Source organism: Notamacropus eugenii, chromosome 7 (genome assembly GCF_028372415.1).
Source record: "Notamacropus eugenii isolate mMacEug1 chromosome 7, mMacEug1.pri_v2, whole genome shotgun sequence".
Classification (NCBI taxonomy): domain Eukaryota; kingdom Metazoa; phylum Chordata; class Mammalia; order Diprotodontia; family Macropodidae; genus Notamacropus; species Notamacropus eugenii.
The window spans coordinates 59,541,341-59,556,149 of NC_092878.1; the positions used below are offsets into that span (position 1 = coordinate 59,541,341).

The window sequence follows — 14,809 nt, forward strand, 5'->3', positions numbered from 1 at the left end:
CACATTTTAGGAAGCACGCTGATAGGCTGGAAAAGAATCTGTAGAGGAGACCCACCAGGATAGTGAAGAGCTGAAGATCATAGTATGTGAGTCATTATTGAAGGATCCAGGAGCATTGAGACAAGGAGGACTTGATAACTTCCAAACACTTAAAGGACTGTCCTGGAGAAGAGGGCTTAGATTTCTTCTGCTTGGTGCCAGCAGACAGAACTAGAGGGTGAGGGGAGAAGGAGATTTAGGCTCAACATGAGGAAAAACTTCTTTATGATTTAGAACTGCCCAAAGTAGATTTGGTGGCCTTTGGAGGCAGTGGTACTTCTCTCTCCCTAGAGGTCTGCAAACAAATGCTGTATTTTGTATTTGCTGCATATGTTATAGAAGGGATACACATTTAATATGGCTAAGCTAGTCATACTGACTAAGCCAATATTGAGATTCTGTGATCCTGTGATATGATGAAGGTAGGCACATTACCCTGTAGGAGTAATTTAACTTTACACATTGTGGACTAAGGTTATATGCTTAACAATCTTGGTCATCTGATTTCTTGTGCAAACTTTAGGTCTCTAGGTTACAATCAGATTAGAAATAAAGGATAAAACAGATTAGAAATGTAGAAATGAGATAAAGGCTTAACTTCTGACTGTGAGGCAGGAGATAGAAGAAATATTCATCAACTGAGCAGTTTGGAACCCTGTGGATCAAATAAGATAATATTTGTCATGTGCTTAGCATAGTGCCTAGAACACAGTAGGTGCTTAATCAATACTCAATCTCTTCCCTCTTCTTTGAAAAATTGCTCTTCAATACACACATGAAGCCCATGAAGGTATTGTTAATTCTGGGAGATAAGAACTATGATCTAGAATACAATAATAATGATAATAATAATACTCTCAGTAGTCCAGTGCAGTGTTGTCAAACTCAGATAGAAACAGAGGCCACCAAACTGTACATAAAGGCATGTTGACTTAGAAAAACCATATTAACAATCATTTAGGTTCTGTTGTATTTTTATTAAATATTTCCCAATCTGCTTCACCTGTGTATTTGACACTTCTGATCTAGGGCGCTATTTCTCAGTCTTCAAGCATAAGGATTGTACTTGAAGTTTATCACCTAGAAATTCTGTATAGCTCTTCATGTTTTTAGTTGTATTGTTAGCATCCATAGATTAAGAAGATACGTGCTGAAAAAAGCCTATTCTGAATTTAGTGTTACTTTTCAGTGAATTTATAATTATAGCTTCTATATAATTTGAACAATCTTCTTAAAAACGTTTTATCGATTTTATTTTTATCACCTATATTTTTTAGCATTTGAACACCATCACTTATATTTAAGAATGAAGAAGAAAGGAAAAAAATTCAGCCAAGTTAATCAAATTCATTGTTCTGTGTTTCCTAGTTCCTCCTATCTGCTAAGGAGGAAAGGAGCCACATTCTCACCTTGCCGTTCTCATCTGCATTGTGATCTTGACGTCATCATTTCCATTCTAGTTGTTGTAGTCATTGTGTATATTGTTTCTGTGGTTCTGTCTTAAAAACAAAAGTTGTTTTTTGGCTCACTTTGCAGTAGATCACAGCCTTCTAATTCTTCCCTGTATTCTTTACATTCATTATTTCTTACTGAAAAATGTTAATAAATCTAAGTGTGAAATGTTGTTGTGCTGTACATGTTAGCACTTGGTGTGCTGTGATTTTATGGATGTTTTTCAGTACTGATGTGTGCCCCTTGCTTCCCAGAGGACCGTAACCCCCACATTTAAAACCACTGTTCTAGAGAACTTTAGTGAAAGAGCAGATCACAGCGAATGTAATGTAATACAAATATTGGTGCTCTTACCGATGACCTTGGGTCAGTGGTCAGGAGACCTGGAATCTAGTTAGGGCTTTTTCTTGTGACTAACTATATGACCTTAAGGAAGTCACTTAGCCTCTCTGAGCCTCTCATTGAACTGAAGTATATCTTAAGATCCCTTGAGAAGCAGCACTGTTTAGTGGAAATAAAGCTGGCTTGGAGTCACAGGCCACGTGCTTTAATGCTGGTCCTGCCATTTGTGCCAGTGTGACTATGGGCAAACCTTCCTGAGACTCAGTTCATCATCTGTAAAATTAGGGGGTCAGACTAAATGACCCCCAGCCTCTGGGCTACCTCTAAATCTACGGTCTTATTATCCTGACAGTTGTATGAGAATATGATTTTGTATCAGACTTGTCTTTATAGTGCAGAAAAGGTCCATCAGAATGTATATAGTTGAGAATTTTTTGCCCTTTTAAAGAAATTAGTTTCTGTTATGTGGAAAATTCTCAAATCCATATTACTTATTCCCTAAGGATAGAGGTTAGATAATACACTGTATACAATATGCAAAGAAGATGTTGTCTTTTTCTAATTACTTTACAGACATAAATTTGCATATAGAAATTTCTACCTTCTAGGAAGGTTGAAACCATGTATTTATTAAAGTATTTAATAAATACATTGATGCTTTTTTAAAAAATTAGCATATAATTTTCAGTTCTTAAACCTTTCATTTAGATACTTAAAACTCCGCATAGTAGAATTTTAGCACTGAAATGAGGAAATAGACACGCTCTGCTGATCTTGGAGCAGTACTATTTTACTGTACTAAGAAGTTATTTTCTGAGGTTTCTTTATTGAGGTACAGATTGCAAGCATGAATGCACGCTGTAATCCACAAAGTCTGTTCCTCTAGTAGGTCAGAGTAGAGTTGATCAACTTGTTCAAGTTATTCATATCCCATTTAAAATAATATAACATTATAATTATAATCATAATCATAACATTAAATGACAGCAGTCCTTGGAACTAGAGTTTGTGTGTAGGTGGGTATCTGGAAGCTCAGTCAGGCCCCAGGGATCATCTGTAAATTATCAAGCTAGTTATAGAACTGTATCATTCCAGAATTTGGAGCAAATGCAGCATTCCAGGCAGCCCCTCTTTGAGAAGGAATTGCTTGGGGGAGGAAGGACCTTGATTCTGGCTTTGGCCTCAGCTTCCTTCTTTTCTTCCTTCCTTTGGCCAGGGAAGACCTTGCTGTCTATAGAAAATTCATGTATTTGGACTTAGTTCAAATACTTTTGGTGAGCACACATTCTTCCTTTTTATGCCTTGCTTGACACTGATAATCAGGATTGTTGAGCAAAATTATCTTTAACAATACAACTGTAATACTGTTGTGGTAATTGTTTTAAACCTAGAGACCTCTAAGGTCCATAGATGGTTTCTACCTCTGTAGCTTTACTGAATTTATTTTAGATGAAAATTTAAGTTCAGTCACAATCTTTGTTAGGTAAAATCGCTTAATTCAATCAGTCAGTCAGAGCTAGTGTAACAGGGCCTATATGCTTCATTGAATAAGGAACTTGCACAGAGGAGAGGAACTCTCTCTAAGTGTCTGGAAATCGAGGAACAAGTAGGGTCATACAGAGAAACTGCGAAGAACTTGCAGCCCAGAAAGCAACCAAGCTGGCAGTAAGATAAAGGTAGGCTTGAGCTGTGGTAGAGAGGGAGAATATCAAGAAGAGAAGTCCATTGCCCTGTGGATATCTCACTGCAAAAGATTCCCACGATGTGTAGCTTGAGAACTGGGAGGTCCCAGGAAAGGCTCTGCTTTTCCCCCAACTTCCCCTCTCAGTGTTTATTTATTCACAGGCACCATAATATAATGTGCTGTTTTGTTACTCAGTAATGTGTGTGCGTCCCAAAGAGGGCCGGGTTTAACTAGAGATAGATATGTAAATTAAAGCAGAGCATCCCATCTCTGCTTAGATATTAGGAATTTTCTTACCTCAGGGTTCAGAGACAGTGTGATTGAACTTAAGAACTTTTTATCTAAATTAGACTTGCTAAAGCCACAAAGGAAGGATCTTAGTTTAAGCCATACCCAAACGGAAATAACCTTTACAGTATCACACTATCCATGCTTCAGTTTAATCAATCAACAGGCATTTATTAAGCACCAACTAAGGGCATGGCATTTTGTACTAAGTGGTGGTAGTAAAAGTATGAAAATGAAAAAGTAGCTGCCCTAAAGAAACTTATTTTAATGAGGGCATGCATATAGCATGAACAAGGAAGAATAAATACATAATAATTTAAGGAGAGAGAGCCCACTAACAGCTTGGGAAGATCAAGGAAGGATTCTCACAGGAGGTGTTACATGAGTCTGAGTTGTGAATGAACCTAGAGATCCTAAGAGAGTTGAGAAGGGCATGCATGCTAAACATGTAGGACAACCTGTGCAAGGGTTTTCAGGGTAGGAAGTAGAGTGTTGAGTTTAGGGAGCAGTTAATAGATTGGGTTGACTGAATTTTGTGTGAAAGCAGAAGAAGATGAAAAAAAAATTGGTAAAAGTGGTAACCAGATTGAAGAGACCTTTAAATGTCAGACTGAGGGCTTTGCATTTATCCTAGAGATAATAAGGAATCACTGAAGATTTTTGAGTAGGGAGTGAAATGATGGGGGCAAATGTTAAGCTTCCAGTGCAAATGAACTTAATATCTTGTGTTATAAGAACTGCTTTAATTTATAAGTTGGTAGAGCCTTTATCTCTTTTTCTCATGTGTAGACAGGCAAATGTACACTTGGGACCACCATGTTCAAGGGACATAAAGAGGAAACGGAAACCTATGACTACAGCATCTCTGTCCAGCCCAGCTACAGGTAAATTGGATTGGATCCTAAGTCTTACCACTGTGCTCTGCAATAGACAAAAGATTTGTGTTGTGGTGGAGGGGTTAATTAATTGGGTTAGCTTAAAAGTTTACTGTTTGCTTAAAAGGTGTAGGACGCTTTACTTAGACCGGAAATGACCCTGGTTTCTCAAGGATTCTGCCAGTAGAACATTAGCTTTGGCAGATCCTGTCAACCTAGGAAGGTTTTAATTATGGGCCTGATGATAGATTTGTGTCAGCTGTCTGATAGTAGTAGCCTATATTTATGTTAGTGCCTAATAATTTACAAAAATTTTTTTAGAGAGTCAGTAAACAAGCATTTATTAAGTGCCTATCCTGAGGCACTTGAGTGCTGAATGGAATAACCTGTGCCCACAGAGAGTTTACATTATCTGGGGGGAGGAAACATGTGCATATATAAGTATAATAGAATAAATACAGACTAGTTTGAGAGGGAGGAACCTAGCAGCTGGTGGATTCAGGAAAGGCTTTGGGATAGAAGGGGGAACTTGAGTTGAGTCTTGAAGTAGTTAAATGTTTCTACAAAGCAGAGGGTGAGGGAGTTCATGGAGATGAAGGATCATTTGTGAGAAAAAGCAAAAATGCTTTGAGGGAAATGCTACAGAGTGAGGGAAAAGTAGTCATATTTGAGCAGGTTTTACAGGGCTTGGAAAGCCAAACAAGTTTAATTCTAAAAGCCATAGAGAGCCTCTAGTGTTTGTTGAGTAGGAGAGTGACATGGTGAGGCCTTCACTTAAAGGAAACCACTGGTACCTATGGGGAGGATAGATTGCAATGGGGAGAAACTGGAGGGGTAGGGGTAGGCACAGAGACAACATAGGAGACTGTTACTGCCCAAGCAGGCCATACTTGAACTGGTAAGATTATGGCTGTGTGAGCAACGCAAAGAAGTCAGATGCCAGATTTTGTGAAAGAGGAAATAAACTGACGACATGTGTGGTGAGGTTACAGGCTTGAGAGAAAAGAAGCATGCTGGCACTCTGGACAGTGTAGGAGGGCTGAATTTTTTTGGGGAAAAGATAGTCTTTTGTACTCACTGAGTTTGGGATGTGAGTGGAATGTCTAGTTTGAATTGTCTAGCAGATAATTAATTGGTGGCGTGGAACTGAAGCTCAGGAAGGAGACTAGGGCTGGACATATGGCTCGTGTAGTGTTCTCATGGGAACTCCTGGGAGCTGATGACATCACTAAAGGAGTATAGTTGGAGAACAGAAGAAGGCCAGAGCCTTGGGATGCATCCACAGTTAAGGGCTGTGAATTTTTTTATGCTCCATCAGAGGACACTGAAATCATGACAGGCAGAGGGGGAACCAAGAGATAGCAGTGTCGCAGAAACTCAGAGAGGAGAAGGTATCCATGAGGAAAGGGTGGTCGACATTTTAAAATGCTGTCAGTCAGAAATTATATATTAAGCTCTTACTATGTGCCCAGCAATGTTCTAGGCCCTGGGAATAGAAAGACAAGAAAGAAGGAAAGGATGACTTTCAAACTTGATAATTGTTCTTCAGTCCTCATCCTTTAAAAGCAGGATCCTTCCTTTCTTCCTTGGATCCTTCCTTCTTTCTTTGGATCCTTCCTTCCCCTCTCCCTTCCTCCTTCCCTCCTTTGTACCCCCAGGGGCTTGCGTATTGCTAGCTATATAATAGGAGTTTTATAGATAATTGTTGACTGACTGTAGCATTTAGCGATCTTCTCATGGATGCCTTCTTCTCTGGGTTTTTGTGACACTGCTATCTCTTGGTTTCCCTCCTGCTTGTCTTGATTTCTTCTTAGTCTCCTTTGATGGAGCATAATGCAAATCACAGCCCTTAACTGTGGATGCATCCCAAGAATCTGTCCTGAGCCGCCTTCTCTTCCACTGTGCCACTCAGCTATCCCATGAATGTAGGCAGCTTTTTTTTTTTTTTAGGAGTTTTTAGTTTAGAAAGCCAAGAGAAATACAGAATGATAAATTAAGGGCCTTAATTAATAGAGTCTAGTAAAAGTTTTTTTAAGGATAGGAGACTAAGGCATTTCCCTAATGCCTTAAGGGAAGAAACCAGTAGATAGGAAGGGACTGAAGATTAGAGAGAGAATAAATGACTAAGGGGACAGTCTTCTGAAGAAGATGGGAGTAGATGTAATCAAGAGGGCTCATATAAAGGGATTGATCTTATGAGAAGGACCAACATCAGGGACCAGAGTAAAGGAGACAGTAGGGGATGGCCAAGGGATTTCAAGATGAGGAGAAAAGGAGGGAGAAGAGTGAGTGAACAGTTTCAGTTTTTTCTATAAAGTATGGGATAGGGTCATCAGTGGAGAGGAGGGGGAGGCAAAGATATATGTGGAAGATTTGAAAGAAGTTTTTGGAATAGCCTCTTTTGGAAGTGGCATAGAGCATCAGTTTGGGAGGAGTAAATTTTTTTTTTTACAGTAGTGATGATCCAGTTGAAGTTAGATAACATAAATTTATAATGAATCTGTTTTGTAATGGTTACATGAATTCCTCTAACTCTGTTCGCAGTGTATGAGTGGGGGTAGATAGGAATAAACCAGGGTTGGTGTTGATGAAGCATGAACAGTAAGTGACAACAGATAAATGGATCAGGAGATTTGAGAATAGAAGACAGTGTGGAGTTGAACTCTTTATAAAGAGTTGAGGTTGGTAATGGAGAAAAGTGAAGTCAAAGTAGTGTGATAGCCAGAGACAATACTTAGGGGTAGAGTATTGAAGGTTTCTGTGAGGAAGAATTAATGATAGGTTTATGAGGGTTTGGCATAGGAAGAGATGGTAGGTTATGATCGGATAAGGGAGTGTAATTTTTTTTAATAATGGAAATGGAGCATTTGTGGTTAATGGGGACTGTGAATCAGTCCAGTCCAGTCCAATCCAGTGAACACTTGTTAAGCATCTACTTTGTTCCAGGTACTGTGTTAAGCGTGGGGATACAGTGAATAAAAAGATTGTCCCTGTTGTCAAAGAGTTTGCAGTCTAATGCGGGGAGAGGGAGAGATGGCAACACAAAAGGAGGCAGGAAAGTGGGAATAGAGGCTTGGGGGTGGGGTAGATAAGACACTATTGACTATCAGAACAGAGCCATTTTGTTCTGTGCACTTGAAACCAGGAAGAGCAATAGATGCAGAATGGAGTAAGCCCAAAAACCCAGTTTCTGACCTCTATAGGCATTGGGAGGAATTTGGTACTAGATCCCTGAATCAGAGGGGAGAGGAGGCCAAGGGAAGTAGTGTTAGTCAAGGCCTGAGTTAGCAGTATGGTGATGAGATTGGAGGTGATAAACCTAACCTGGAAGGGGCATGCAGAATGGAGTGAGGTCTTGGGATATTATCTCTAGAAGCTTGACTGCAGGATTTTTTTTTGACTAGAGCAACTCATAAATACCTTCTCTTAAGGTATAAAGGATATGTGATCCACACTAGTCAAACAAGTATCCTTTCCAATGAAATCATGGTTCCTTGAAGTATTGATAATGAAAATTCACTAATGGAAAAACTGTAATATCTTTCTTATGTGTCAGAAAAGCCTCTTATTTAAAATGTACAGACATGTACATTTTACTGTGAAAATTTGTCATATTTCTCTGTTTCCTTGGAATTTGGAGAAAAAAACTGGAAAAAAAATGTAGAGCCAAAATATAATCGCGACTGTCATTTTATTCCACTTAAGGGTGCATTGCTTTTGAAAAATAGAAGAGGCAAATCTTTCAGGACCTATCAAAATTAAAATTGTCTGGAGTTCTTTCTTAGTTCTGGCTAGGAGGAAGGTGGGCCTCAGAAAAATGAGGGCCTTGCCTCCCTCCCTCCTTTCTTTCCTTCCTTCCTCCCTCCCTCTCTCCCTTCTTTCCTCTCTTATACAAATGACTTCCCATTTGAAAGCTTTTCATACTCAGAAATTTACCTCTGTTACCATTCTGTTGTATTTCAGTTGACTGTTAGAGTGTTTCATACTTGGTCAACTGAAGAGTCTTATTCAAAGGACTAATAGAGTTAGTATCTGCCCAGTTCCCCTGGATGATCACCATACACTCTCATCTCTTCTGATCCCATACATTCTCATCTATTCCCATAGCAACTAATGCCTTACAGCATTCTCTTCTCTCATCTTTGTTGTGACTTCATTCTTTTTTTTATTGTCCATCTATCTTTTCTATTTTTAGCATTTGAATGGTTGGGAAGAGTTTTAAAAATTCAGGGCCTTGTCTAAGGTGAGGAACACCCAGACAGAGAGAAATTAAATGAGATGTGCTTTAAACCTTTTCTTTTTTGGAGTCTTAACTACTCTTGCCTCACTTGTTGACCAGGTCTTGCTTCAGTATTTTTTTTTTTCCTTTTCTTTCTTTCTTTCTTTCTTTTTTTTTTTTTTGCAACCTGAGTGCCCCATAGAGGTGAAGGACACAGCCCAAGCCCGCACCATCAGTCAGTAGAACAAATGGGCTTGCTCTGCCTAACATCGGGCCATCTCAGATTCCACCTCTTTTATAGAAATGAGTGATGAAGAGAGGTGCGTTCCGCTATGCCGCTGTATTAATACACATCAGGGGCCAGCTCCCGGCACTAAATCACGCTACTGCATACATCTGTTATCAGACTCTTCACCAGTGTGATGAACAAGACTGCAGATAGAGGCTTCCTCGTGTCATTCTTTATAGGATTTTCCTAAAAGAATAAATAGCTCAGATCTCTGCCAACACTCTCTCCTGTCATTGTGATGAATTCAGCTTCTTTCTTAAACATGCAGCCACAAATCTTTTCCTGTTTTCTCCTCCCCTCCCCTGTCTGTATAAAGTTTTGAGTTGAAATTGACTGAATTTAAAGATGTTAATATAGGGGTAGTGAATAAAGAGCAGAAATGAGTTGTGAGCCTTCTTTACCTTTTTTTAGTGGTAGAAATGAGAGATCATGGAAAAGATCTTTTCATAGAATCATTGAAAAGGCAGTAACTTCCTTTTTTCTCTTTAAATCATCTCACTTGAAAAGACTTTATGCTTCCCATGTGATTCAAGTGACCTGCACATGGAACCACACCTAGATTTACCACCTAGGGAAGGTTCCAAATTTATATGTCACAATTGGAATTGTATAGTAAAACACTGTCTCAAGTTGAACTTTTAAAACTATTGGTACTAGATAAAAGAAATGGGGATATTTTCTAAGTATATTTGAAACCAACTAGCCAAAAAACAAATAAGAAACTTTATTTCCTTGAAATGATGTGATTTTGGCCTGTTGGAGAAAGTCATGACGCCATTCTTAATTTGGGTTCACTGAAAATACTGTTTTCTTATCTCAATTTGGTCCTTATCCATAGCACATTTTTTAAATAATTTTTTTTAAATTATTGACTCCTTATCACACTACTCATAATAACTGTTCTAAACTTTATTTTTTCTCAGTTTTACCCTTTTCCTCCACCTTCCTCCCCCACTTTCAGCAGATCACCTCTTCTACAAAAACTGAAGTATAATTACTTGAACTACCTCATTTCCATTTTTTCACAACAGAAAACCTCACTATGTATTCATCAATCTTCACCTCCTTTAACTACAGTATGAGAAGATGAGGTGTTTCTCTCCCATTCCAAGACAAGCCCTCCATTTGTGCCTTTGATACCATCTCTGTTCACTTCCTCTTAGACTTTGCTTCATGAATCATTTCACCTGCTGTTCCTCATATTTGATCTCTCAGTATTGGCTTTTCACCTCTTTGTAGTGTCTTCCTAAAGAAAAATCTGCTCTTGACTCTGCTAACCCTTCAAGCTAACTTCCTACCTTATCCCAACTGTTACTGACCAAGTATAAATCTCTACCACTTTATGATCACTTACTTTCTCCTCAGACACTTGCAGTATGGTTTTATCTCTACCACTCTATTGATATAACTGTCTCTAAGGTCACCAAAGGTTAACTAAGTGACTCAAAGGAGAGAGCGCTGAGCCTGGAGTCAGGAAGACTCATCTTCTTGGGTTCAAGTCTGGCCTCAGACACTTACTAGTTACGTGACCTTGGGCAAGTCATTTAACCCTATTTGCCTTAGTTTCCTCATCTGAAAAAAAAAACTGGAGAAGGAAATGGGAAACCACTCCAGTATGTTTGCTAAGAAAACCCCAAACGGAGTCACGAAGAGTCAGACATGACTAAAACAATTGAACAACAACAACAAAGGTCACCAATGACTTCTTTTTTTACATGAATCTTTAGTTATCATAAATATCTTTATTTTTACATCCCTTTTTTTTCCTGAATGTGTCCCTATCCCTTTTCCTATCCAGTTAAGCCTTCGTAACAAAGTCTGAAAAAGAAAAAAAAAAATAGAAAAATTATCCTGACATATCAACCAAATCTGACGTATTCCACACCCAGAATCCCCCTTTATCAAAGAGAGGAGGGAGATACATTTTTCTCATCTAGTTTCTATGATCAGATATGCTTGTTAAAATTAAAATTTCTTTTTTTATTCTTTTCACATTCCCTTTTTCTTTTATTCTTTCTGTTTACACTTAGGTAGTCAGTGGGCATATTTATTTCCTGGTTCTGTTTACTTCAGTTTACATTAATTCATATGATGAGGTTTCTCTGTTTTCTTCATATTTATCATTTTTTTACTGCATAATATTATTGCATTACATCCATATGCTATAGCTTGTTTATTATCACCCGGTTGGTAGACATCACTTTGTTTCCTGTTTTCTGCTGTGACACGGTATGCTCCTTTTATGCCTACTAGGGAGACATTTGAATGGTCCAGAATATTTGGACCAATTCAGGTGTGGCTCTACTAACATATTAGTGTCCTTGTCTTTCCACAGGACTGCCAACATTATCACCGTCTTTTATCATCTTTGCCAGTTTACTGCTTATAAAGTGAAACCTTATTTTGATTTATATTTCTCTTAACTGCATTGGAGTAGTCTTTTTCCAATGACTTCTTTCCCAAATATGGTGGTATTTTCTTAGATATTTACCCTTTATGTGATATTTTGACATTGCTGAGCACTTCAGTCATTCCCTCTTGAAGTGTCCTCTCCCTTAACTGTTCCGTTATTGTCCTTTCCTTGTTTTCTTCCTATCTGTTTGTTCTTTCTCACTCTTCTTTGATAAGTAACCCCTTTCCCCACCCCCCAAGCCTCTGTCTGCCCTTACTTTCCTTTATCAATCTCATCCAGTCCTATGATTTCATCTATCACCTCTTTACAGGTACTATTAAATTACATGCAGGTTTAAAGTTTATAGCACCCATTTTATGTGATCCTTTTCTTTGATCCTTGCAACAACCCTGTGAAGCAGGTGATAAAATTATTCCCATCTTACAGATGAGGAAATGAGGTTTGGAGAAATCAAGTTAAGGTCTCATGTAAGCCCTGAGGCAGGAATCTGGACTTCTATCTTTTCCAAAGGCATTTTTTCTTTAAATGCAGCTGCTTCTCGAATTTAGGTCCACTCTGATTTTCTTCCCTGAGCTCCAGTCCTGTCTTCTCAATTATTAGGGCATCTTTACCTAGTTAGGCTACTGGCACCTCAAAATCAGCATATACCAAAATGAATTCATTTTTTTCCACTTGAAACCTGCCTTTCTTTCCATCTTTCCTGTTTATTAATGACACCACTGTCCTTTGGGTCACCAGGGTATACCAGACTTGTATGATATACAGCCCGTGGGCCACTTGCAGCCTGCCAAAGGATTTTGGGTAGTCTGCCACTGCATACTCTCCTGTTTGTCATGTGACCCATAGCAACCAACCATCAGCAGTCTGTCCCTAGTTACCTTTTCTTGGAAAGTGAGGCCCTAAAAACCTACCTGGAGCCAGAAGAAGTTTAGCCTATTTTAATTTTGGCCCCTGCCTACTGCCAAGTTGTACGTATGGGTCTTCTTCTGTACTGTAGCATCTTCTTCGTTTATTTTCCTTTTCCTCATCTCCCACAACTAGTGAGTTGCCAAATGCTATAACTCCACCTGCACAAGTCTCTTAAATTTGTCTCCTTCTATTTTTAGTGCTATGAGCCTGGTTCAAGCTCTTACCACAACTCTTGCCTACTCTGTATTATAATAGCTTCTTAAGTGATCTCTCAGACTGTATAAACTAGATCCTTGTACTCCCTTATTCAGAAGCTTTCAGTGACTTCCTATTGCCTGTAAGTTCAGACATAAACTCCCTAACTTGGCAATTGAAGTTCATCACGGTCTGCCTTCAGCCTTTCTTTCCATTCCTGTTTATGAACTCCTGTTGTCTCCTGCCTCTCTGCATTATTCAGATCAGGCCCTGTGCCTGCACCCAGTATTTCCACTTAGCCACTGCTGAAATCCTGCTTTCAAGTCTTGGCTTAGCTACTACTTTCTTTGTGAAGCTATTTTTGATCCTCCCCATCTCTTAACTAAAAGCTGTCTCCTTCAGATTTCTTCTAGCACTTTGTCCAGATCTTTTCTTTTGTCTTATCACATTCTATTTGGTATGATGCTTATTTATATATATGCCTAATCTTAACCTATTTGTTTGTCTAAGTTTGTTGTGGGAAAGAACCATGTCGTTTTTCAAGCCAAGTGCAGAATCTTGTACAGAACAGGCTTGAAAGTCAGGAGTTTTTAAACTGGGTTGCAAAACTCATTTTTAAAAATAATACTTTAATAACTGTTATAATTTGATTTCTTTTGTAATCTTAGGCATTTTTTGTAAGCATTTAAAAATATAATTCTGAGGAAAGGGATCTTTGACACCAAAAGATTAAGAATTTCTGTTCTAAATAAACCCTTCTCATGCATGGAGGATAGAGTACTGAGCTCAGAGTCAAGAAACCTGGGTTGAAATCCTGCCTTGGATGCTTATTAGCTTTGTGATACTAGGCAAGTTATTTAACTTCTCAAAGCCTATTTTCTATGTTTACAAAGTGGAGATAGTAATAACTGAACTACTTACCTTACGGAATTGTTATGAGGATAAAATGAGAGGAATATTAAATGGTTCAGCAAACCTTATAGTATTATATTTTTATTATTGGTGGTGGTTTCTTGAGTTGAATTTGTTTCAGAAATGGGTAGAATAGTGCTTATCTGTTTGGAAGATAGATATTCAGGTATCTTGATTTGAATATAGTAGACCACTGATTTTGAAATGTATATTTCAGGCTAAATTATTAGAAAAACAAACAAGTAACTTCAGTGGGTATTGGAATGGCAGGTTTTTCTAGAGATCTTCGCTGTGATGAGATAATCCAAGTGGATTTAAATCCTTATGTCTCTGAGATATGAAATAAATATTTTATCCGTAATATATCATTTGGAATGTTAACTTACTTTCTTCTTCCCATCAGTTGCACTCTGTTAAATTTTGAGTCACAAAATTTTTGTTTCATTTTTCTGGTCTAGATCTATAAATGATCCTGTGATCCTTATTCCGTAGTTGTAGGGACCTTCTTGTGTGGAAGCTCTTAATGTAGATCAGCAACTCATCTTAACTTTAGAGAGTTGCCTGGGGGTACCAGGAAGTTAAGTAAATTGGACATGTTCCTACATTGTACTTACCTTTAAAACCAAGGTCTTAACTGACTCCAAAACTGGTACTCTATCCTGTATGCCATAAAGTATGGAATGTGTTCTGTTGGGGTAAATTATTTGTAATTTCATTCTTCCCTCTTGTTAGATTGATTTTATCCTAGATTTTACCATATTTTCAGAGATGGAGAGCATATTGTCTATGATGTATTAATGAGTAACTTGACCTGGACAATTCTTTGGATGCTAATGTTCTTACCTCTTTTTGCCCTGTATTCTAACATTTTTATCCTAACAGTGTTTGGATAAACATGTTAGAAACTCACATTAGAAATTCCCACAGCTCAGTTTATTCATTTAAGTGCATTTTAACTTTAGTTTAGATGGAAAACAGGTATATGGATACTTAATATATAAGTATATATTGCATATATATATATGTGTGTGTGTGTATATATATATATCACAGTCTTTCCTTTCTGTTAAGTAAAGAAAGTATACAAGCATGGGTTTCTGTTGTCTGCCCTTTCAAAATATTAGGGTTTCTGGTTAGTAGAGTTTTGTTTTTCCCTTGAAAGTTTTACTATTTTAATTTGAACATTTTTTCT

The 14,809-nt window shown here is 38.1% G+C and overlaps 1 protein-coding gene across 10 annotated transcripts in view; it reads left to right on the forward strand.

The window, feature by feature from the left end:
* GPATCH2L (G-patch domain containing 2 like) overlaps positions 1–14,809 on the forward strand; it is an 81,760-nt gene that overhangs the window by 54,388 nt on the left and 12,563 nt on the right. For 8 of the 10 annotated variants that reach the window (XR_011970183.1, XR_011970182.1, XM_072623148.1 and 5 more), the window contains one exon: positions 4,595–4,689. The exons of 1 other annotated variant lie outside the window; for it this stretch is intronic. Coding sequence is in view for 6 of the 9 variants with exons in the window: in XM_072623148.1 (XP_072479249.1) it covers positions 4,595–4,689 (95 nt within the window). In the remaining 3 variants the exon portion in view is untranslated. Of the gene's footprint in view, positions 1–4,594; positions 4,690–14,809 lie in introns of those variants that run through there. One more of the 10 variants, XM_072623153.1, reaches the window with a different exon arrangement.